Genomic DNA, 8,660 nt, shown 5'->3' with positions numbered 1-8,660 from the left:
TTTCTTTCTTTCTTTCTTTCTTTCTTTCTTTCTTTCTTTCTTTCTTTCTTTCTTTCTTTCTTTCTCCCTTCCTTCCTTCCTTCCTTCCTTCCTTCCTTCCTACCATGTGAGGGCACAGTATGAAGGGGGCCATCTACAAGCAGGAAGAGATGTATCCTGCAGAAACTTGATCTGGGACATCCAGCTTCCAGAACTGTGGGAAAATAAATGTCTGCTCTCTGAGCCACTGAACCTGTGGTGTTCTGTTATGGTGGCCCCCTCGCTGACTGAGACAGCTAAGTTCCGACAGCGCCTTGCTGAACGCCTTAGAGGCTGAGGCAAAAGGGCTATATATACAAGATTTCATGTTATTTTTTTTTAATGGTTAACTTTTCCCACGACACTAAAGGTGTTCGAAAGGTATAAGTTTGTTTCCATAAAGCCAGGAAGATAAAATTATCATTAGTTCTGTTGTTGGTATAATTAAGGTACTAATTGGTATTAAAATAGTGTTATACATTTCCATGCCTATATACTCCAATTTCCCAATAGTTTTGTCAGCACTTTAATATTCTGTCAGTAAAAATCCAACCACTAGAAATATACGCTACCATTTATACAGGGCGACGCGTTCTTCCTTTTGCCTTTGGCACCAAGATGGCTTGGAAGGATACTGCTCAGAACCCAAGATAAGATTCTTCTGAAGTTTCTTCTGCTGCCATTTTACTTTTCCTTATTACTCAGGTAATGCCCACCCATTGCGAAATAATAACCTGGGAGCAAAAACCCAAGGAGAAGAGAAATGGGATACGTGTTACCCATTCCCCTGGAAAACCGCTAGCGTTAACTTTGAGTCAGATGGTTCGCCTTCTAGTCTCGGCCCATGAATACTGAGGAAAAGAGCAGGAGCTCTGCTTAGCATGCCGCTGTCCCTCTGTCCCTCTCGCACTCCATCCGGTCTGTGGGAGGCGCGGGAGAGGGCGAAGCGGCTCCAGGCTCAGCCCTTCCTTTCTCGGGGGGGAGTCGGCCTGCCTACAGCAAGCTGTGCTCTGGTAAGTTCTGTTCCTCAGATGCACCCAGCCCTGCCTCACAGCAAATCTGTGCCGGTGCCATCAGGGAGCCCGCTGTCCTAAAAGGAAGGAGGGGGTCTTGTTTATTGGACCACAGTCTACACAAGCATATCTACACATCCACAGACACATACATACACACAGAAACAAAACACAACATAACAGAAAACCCTCTCAAAACTACAGTTAATTGAAGATAACTCAATTTTGCCCAAGCCACCTTTTCAACCAAATTTCTAAGTGGTCAGCTTGGTTTTTAACCGCATTGGTTCTTTTTTTTTTTTTTTTTACTGTGTATTTATTTTGAGGGAGAGCACAAGTGGGGGAGGGGCAGAGAGACAGGGAGACGGAATCCCAAGCAGGCTCCACGCTGTCAGCGCAGAGCCTGATGTGGGGCTGATCTCACAAACTCTGAGATCATGACCTGAGCAGAAACCAAAAGTCAGACACTTGACCACCTGAGTCACCCAGGTGCCCCTTGGTCACGTTTTACAATTTTTTACTTATTTTTTTTAATGCTAATTTTTAAGAGACAGAAACGGAGTGTGAGTGGGGGAGGGGCAGAGAGAGAGAGGGGGGCACAGAATCTGAAGCAGCCTCCAGGCTCCGAGCTGTCAGCACAGAGCCTGACGCGGGGCTCGAACCCATGAACCATGAGATCATGACCTGAGCTGAAGTCAGATGCTCAACCGACTGAGCCACCCAGGTGCCCTGACCACATTGTTTTTATTTATTTTACTTATTTAAAATTTTTTTAAATATTTATTTATTTTGAGAGCCAGAGCAGAGGAGGGACAGAGAGAGACAGAGAGAGACAGAGAGAGAGAGAGAGAGAGAGAGAGAGAGAGAGAGAGAATCTCAGGCAGGCTCCAGGCTCTGAGCTATCAGCACAGAGCCCCATGCGGGGCTTGAACTCACTAACAGTGAGATCATGACCTGAACTGAAACCAAGAATTGGACACTAGACCAAGTGAGCTACCCGGGTGCCCCTTGGCCACACTGTTTTTAATCAAAAGACCAGGAGCCATCTTTTAATAAGCCATCTTAAAATAAACCACTCCAATCTACTTTCTTGTAGATTTATCTGGACTCAAGCAGCGACCAGGTCTTTTTTTGTTTTTTTTTTTTTTTTCCCTATCCCTGTTGACCGGAGAAAGGGGTTCTGTGACCGGACCCTCAGAAGCCTCTGGATTTCTCATCTTTTTTCACAGCATCTTAATCATGGAGGCTTAGGTTGTACACACAGTACAGTTTATGAGTTAGCGTGTGGCCGCTCTGGCTCCAGGGATGATCCGTGGGTGGAACCAAGGCTCAATATGCTGCGTACCAGACACATCCGTACCTGGGTATGCTCCTGGCTGGGCACAGCGCTCAGACCGGTCGCGGCCATATACGTGCTGCCGATGGTCTTAATCTTTTCAACTCCACTGAATTTCGGCTTGGACAGCAGCTGTGAAGCAATGACAACTGTTCAGTTACTCGGTTGGGTGCAGTGTCTAAAGACATTCTCCAGTTCTAGTTCACGGCGATAGGAATATGAACGATTCCAACTGCTGCTTATTCACATTGCGACCTCGGGCTTTGCTGAGAAAGAACGCTTTATACACTCCACGAAGAGCGTTGTCCTTGGAAGGAATTGCAGCATAATGATATGCTTCCAATTAGCATGAATTACCTTTTAATCTGCTAGGGAAGGAACCGGGATAAATTATGATGCAAGCGATAACAGTCTCAAATAAATTTCCCATCTCTGTGTTTAAAAGGCCAAACACAAAAGTATGATTCAGTGAGGGAGGTCTTCCCTGCATGGTGAGGGTGATTTATGACCACTTATGGTGCCGAGAATTGGCTTTTGCCTCTGAGCTCTAGATGTAAAGGGAATAATTATCTAGGATGGCTCTCCCCATCAGCTCTGACCCTAACACTTCTTGTCCCGGTTTCTGGTACCCGTTACCAGCTCCCACTGCCTCTTCCCCGGCCAAGTACATTAGGACTTGGGTTGGGATGGAGAAAATGTAAAAATAAGAGCAGAGGCTATAGGAAAGAGAGCGAAGGGGTGAGAGAGGAAGGGAAGGAGACTCTGGGAGGTTCTTTATCTGCTCATGAGGCCAAAGGCACCAACTGAAGGCTGGGGACATCTTCCTGACCTTTTGTCAGCACTCCTGCTTTCAGAAGGGATTCTTTCAAGATTCCATGTCAGAGGGTCTGAGGCAGATTAGCAAATGCCTGTACCTCATATCCATGAGCCAATCCAACCCAAAATAGCCCTGCCACTCACCCACCCGTACTGGCGAGCATTTATTTCACTGAGGGGCAGCTGTAGCCAATAGGCCACTGTTTCTCACCAGGAACCTGTCATAACCATGGGAGGCACTAGTTGTCATTACTTCGCCATAAGTCTTGAGTCAATCTCATGCTGACAATGGTGATACCAGAGAAATGCACAGGTCACACACGACATTTAGAAGCTTGGCCTGCAAACATCACGTTACGTAAATAATTTCGTCACGGTATTTCCAAGTTCCATGAATCCCGATGAACCTCTGTTCATGGATGTCAATTTTGCTATATTTTGCTTGATACTTATAAGAACGATGTAGCAGCAACATCCTTAAAACCACTGGTGTGTTTGTTCTTATCAGCAAACAAAACACGTTATTCTCCATGTAGGCAGAATATTGAAAATTGAAAAATGATACGTATTTCAAATTACGAAACATATACTGTGTCCCTTCTCAAATATATTATCCCTCATCCATATTGCTTTTTCAATAACAGAGCGTATCATCCCTGCACAGTTCAAGTTGATATCTGACCTTGGAGTATGCCGAGAGAGACACGCCAGTCATCCTACTATGATAAATACATTCATTATTTCTTTTTGTATCAACGATAAGCAAGTATTTTCCTTGGAGTTCAAGCCTTTTGAGAAAATCCGCCAGCAAACTGGAAAGACATTTTATTGATACCGATTTTGGTACTGGTTCCTAGGGAACACACTACCTCACAAATAAAATATATCATTTCTTCAAAATTAGTCAAGGACCATAACAGAGCAAAAGGCTTTAATTTTCATCCAGCCACCAATAATTACACCAGGAGACGTGCATTAAGACACGCCACGGGATCGGACTAACTTCAGATGGGATGGCCACCAGAATGCGGAAGTGTGGGACGGGGGCCACCCTGGCCTGTCAAGGGTAACTCTCGGGTACCTACATCATCAAAGTCGGCGATGATCTCGTTCAGGAGCCGAAGGCATTCCAAGCCCTCCTTGTTCACATCCGATTCTGTGTAGAATTCCTTGAAATCCGGAATGGAAGCAAACATGACACAGACACAGTCGTAGGACTGGTGGTACAACTCCTGCCCGGGAGGAAAGCGAGAGCTGAGCACTAGGAAACCTTGTAAACAAACATGCTCTTAAGACAAGTGTTTCTTTATGTGGGGATTGGTGAAGAAATCACCCGGTGCCCCCCTGCATGTGCCCCCAAACCAGCCCCTGGCCCATTCCGGACGCTGGCCATGACGGCAGGTGAGGGCTTCTAAGGAGCAGGATGCAGGCTGAGCCCTCAACACAGTGTTTCCACTGCCACTAGCAGCCAGTAGGAGGTGTCCTTCTGGCAAAACTTCTCTGAGATCGCTGCCTTCGACGATTACAAGAGATCACAGACTTCTGGCTTCAGAAAGAAATGTCCTGTAAGCCACTGAAGGCCAACAAAACAATCTCCCAAACTACTATACTAAAATGCCTACAAGGACTACATTGTCATGGCTACATCCTTTGTACTGAGGTCTTTATGCCTGTTTTTCTTTAGTGTCTCCTGAGAGGAGCTCCTCAAGTTACCTCTTAATTACCCCAGAAAGAACCGACCACACTCCCTGGGTTACTTATCCACATCGAATCAAACGCCAACTCTATGTTTATTCAAGATAGGCTTTTGCTGTTAAATACAAAGAGGCTCATACTTGTGCATCCATAGACATGAATAAAATTACAATGGCTTCTAAGTACAACTTTAAGGCGTTTCCATAGTTTTTTTCAACACACAGTGAAACTTTGAAGTTCAGTGAAGGTTTGAGAAAGGAAGGGTTGTTATGTGGGCAGAGAGGCTGGTCCTGGGTGTGAGGACCTGTCCCCCCACTGGCGCTGGCTCATCAGGGCCCTCAGGTGGCATGACGTGGGCAGGAAGGCCAGGCGCCACGGTGGGCGCAGGGAAACGCTCCCTCCGCCGGGAAATATGAGGAGAGTTCTGTCAAACAAGATGGCCGCCCTCAACGTGGATGGAAGAACGCAAGTCACTGGTGCTTCCTGTGCGCCTGGCAGGGTGAGGCAATCCACTCTGCATGAACGTTGTAGTGAGCTCTGCTCTCTGAGGCACCAGACGAATTCCCCCCACTGGGAGAGCGCACTTCGGCAGCACCGTAACTCCCAGGTTTGGTGGCCTCTCCAAGGAGCCGTTCTTCCCCACTGAGGTCTCCTCACAAACACAGCAGGCCAATGGCGGCCCATGGACGGTCACAACCACTTCCTGGAAAAGCTAGCCTCAAGTCAGCTTCCTGTTCTCAGGGCCAGCCACCCGTAATGCCTTCTGCTACGACCTCACAATCTCTATAAAACACGCGAACGACAGAACCAAGGGTTTTCTTTTCCACTCTGCTCTCAACATGGTTGCGCTGGCTCACCGCGCAGACCTGTTCTTTGTCCGAGAAGCTGCTGCTGTGAACATTCATATCCTGGGAAGACAACCTGCGACACAGATGACTGTCAAGTTGCGGGGCCTGGCAATGCTAAGCCGGGGAGTCAGGGTTTACCGGGAGACAACCCCCTAGAAGCCCCTGCTAGTTAACGATGCCAGTTTTTTAAGAGAAGTATGAACTTCATAGACTTCCCTATTCTTTTTTTTTTTTTTTAAGTTTATGCATTTATTTTTGAGAGGGGGGTAGGGGCAGAGAGAGAGAGAGAGAGAGAGAGAGAGAGAGAGAGTCCCAAGCTGTCAGCACAGAGCCCAGTGCAGGGCTTGAACTCAGGAACCGTGAGATCATGACTTGAGCTAAAATCAAGAGTTGGACGCTCAACCGACTGAGCCACCCACGTGGTGGCCCACTGACTTCCCTGTTCTTAAGGAAAAGGAGCGTATCTGGCAAGACAAGGAAATGTTTTCTGCACCTTGCACGTCCCCACTGTCTGTGGATACTGGCCAGAGTGACCGTCTGGGGCACGATGATAAAAATAAGCTCGGGAGCGGTCAGCACTGACTCAGTGCCTGCTGACTGACGGGGGCAGCTGTCAACACTCCACAGGAAGTAACTTGCCCCCGACGACGATCCTATGAGGCCGGCACTCTTACTTCAACGTACGGATGCGGAGACCGAGGCAGAGGGCAGTTACAGTACTTGCCCAAGGTCACAGTTACCAAGTCTGATGCAGAGTTCCCTCTTACAGGTGCTACACTTTACCCTTGAACCTGGATCTCCTGATGACCGCAGGCCGTGCTGTCCAGATGCAGGGGCGGTGGGGGCCTCGCCCCATGTGCAGGTCATGTCGCTTTACCTCTCTCCTTTCTGTGGGGGTCCTTAAGGGTGTACAGGAGTGGGAGACGATGAAATTGCCAGACTGGACCGACTCGCAGTTCGGATGAGGGTCCATTTGAACTGCACTGTGTTGGGGTCCAATGAAATCAGGTCTATGTATTGGAAGGGGTCTGATGTGTTATCTCATTCCACTGTCCACAAACAGGAATGCATGGGACAGTCACCGGTGGGTTTTCCGGCCCTGGGGTGAGCTCCAAGCCTGCGCATCATTTTTGAAAAGGGCCATGGGTTATTCTGCAAGGCAGCCTTGGTTAGGAGTCACAGGCTGAATGACAAAGTAGAAGGTTGGGGGAGCCGGATGATGCACCAGGGCTCCCAGCGGGCCTAGGGGCCAGGACTAATCTCTGAAACCCTGGTCAGGCACTCTGCAGGTGGGGAGTGCTGCTGGGGGCTTGGGCTGCAAACTGCTCACCCACTCTCTCTCTAGATCAGTTTCCTGGGACCTTCGTTGAAACACCAAGGATGAGTGTGGACCTCTGCCCCCCCGCCCAGTCCCTGATTCAGCCTCGAGGGCTACTCCTGAGAAACAGGGAAACTTCACCAATGGGAAGCTTCATAAATTCTCTGGAGCCAGGGAAACGTGCAAGGCTTAGAACCATACCCCAAACTCAGGTCTTTGGGTTGGTCTTGGGGCCAGAGTGGACCACAAGCCGACTGGCTGGTGGTCTGACCTTAGCTCATTATTTCCAGAGGATCTGGGTATGGGGGTAGGGCACGTGGGCAGACTCCCAGGAGAGTCTGGAGTTCAAGGTCTAGAGTGGATGACTCTTGTTGGGCACACTGTTGCCCGAAGGGATCACTGCGCTTTGGAGTTGGAAATGAGCTCACGTGTCCTTTCAATGCCTGTTCACACGTCACCACTCTGCCAAAGAAGCTCAAGTAACGAAAACACAATCAGAAAGCCACCGCATCTCTGTGCCCGCTGTCCCTTTTAGTTTGCTGAGTGAGACCAGCTCCTCTCCAACCTCTCCTCTCCAATCTGCCCGTGGATGAAGACTTGGGACAACCCCATGACTCTTCCTGTCATTCTCGGGTCCTCCTGTCGATAATTAACGCGCCTGGCTCAACAAGCGGTCAAAGCTCAGGACCTAGCTGGACGTGGGGCTCTTCCCCTTTCCCAGCATGGGCCCACAGGGAGGGGTCTGCAGCGTGGGGGAGAGGGCACGCCTGGCTTCCACACTCTCTACTCACACTTATACTTCCACCCTCCCCAACTCCCTCAGCCAGGCTTTCCAAACCTCCAGGGGTGCAGGACAGGGACAGAAGTGTGTGATGGAGGAGGACGGCGCTCCACTGACTGCGTCATGCTCCCTGGGCACTCACACCGGGTGGTCATTGCCATCGGTGGCTGGAAGACTCCCTGTCGCTTCTTGCATCCCTGGACACCCTGCCTGAGGTTCCCTTGCTGTGCATGATACGCTCCCTTCTGCTTGTGACCATCTCTGCCCCGGGCTCTAGGGATATTGTTGTAGCTTCTCTGCTGGGGCTTGTCCACCCCTCCAGGTGGCTTTGTACAACGGCCATCGTCAACGACCCCATGCCAACTGCCTTTCTCTCGCTCGGTCCCCAAACAACGTTCATCAACCTCTGCTCTCCCAAGCCCCTACAGTCCCATGACATTGCCCACCCGCAGCCCCAACTCTCTTGGCTCAGACACTTCCACCAGCCCCTTCCGTCTGCATTTTCCACTTATCAGGGACCCGCCTGTCACCCATGTCCCCCAGAGGCAGGTGTTTCCCCGGGACCACTCAGCGACACAAGCACAGGGCACACATGTCAGGCTGAGTAGGTTCTGACCCATTCACAAGGCTGGAGGTGAAGGGAAGATCCCCGGGGGGCTTACGTCTCGCTACGTCCTGTCCAGCACCCCTCTTCCAGCCCCCAGTCCCCTGCCCATTCCTACGCCCCCTGCGAGGGAAGGGGGGAGAATCAAGCAATCAGGTTTCCAGCAGAGCACTTGTAAAGCAAGCAGTTAGCGCCCCCTGTGGAACATGGGAGCTCCTGTCTGTGTCAAAG

General features: G+C 49.8%; 1 protein-coding gene across 4 annotated transcripts in view; it reads right to left on the bottom strand.

Annotated features, from left to right (window-relative positions):
* Positions 1-8,660, bottom strand: part of ADCY2 (adenylate cyclase 2) — a 391,814-nt gene that overhangs the window by 20,496 nt on the left and 362,658 nt on the right. For 3 of the 4 annotated variants that reach the window (XM_040493706.1, XM_040493715.1, XM_040493720.1), the window contains 2 exons: positions 4,269-4,415; positions 2,392-2,499 (listed from right to left, as the gene is read on the bottom strand). In XM_040493706.1, coding sequence (XP_040349640.1) covers positions 2,392-2,499; positions 4,269-4,415 — 255 coding nt within the window. Of the gene's footprint in view, positions 1-2,387; positions 2,500-4,268; positions 4,416-8,660 lie in introns of those variants that run through there. The other variant, XM_040493726.1, reaches the window with a different exon arrangement.

This window comes from Herpailurus yagouaroundi, unplaced genomic scaffold (assembly GCF_014898765.1).
Source record: "Herpailurus yagouaroundi ecotype Mexico unplaced genomic scaffold, PumYag 29, whole genome shotgun sequence".
Taxonomy (NCBI): Eukaryota; Metazoa; Chordata; class Mammalia; order Carnivora; family Felidae; genus Herpailurus; species Herpailurus yagouaroundi.
Note: the sequence above shows the minus strand (reverse complement) of the source record. Positions and strands in the feature narration are given on the sequence as shown.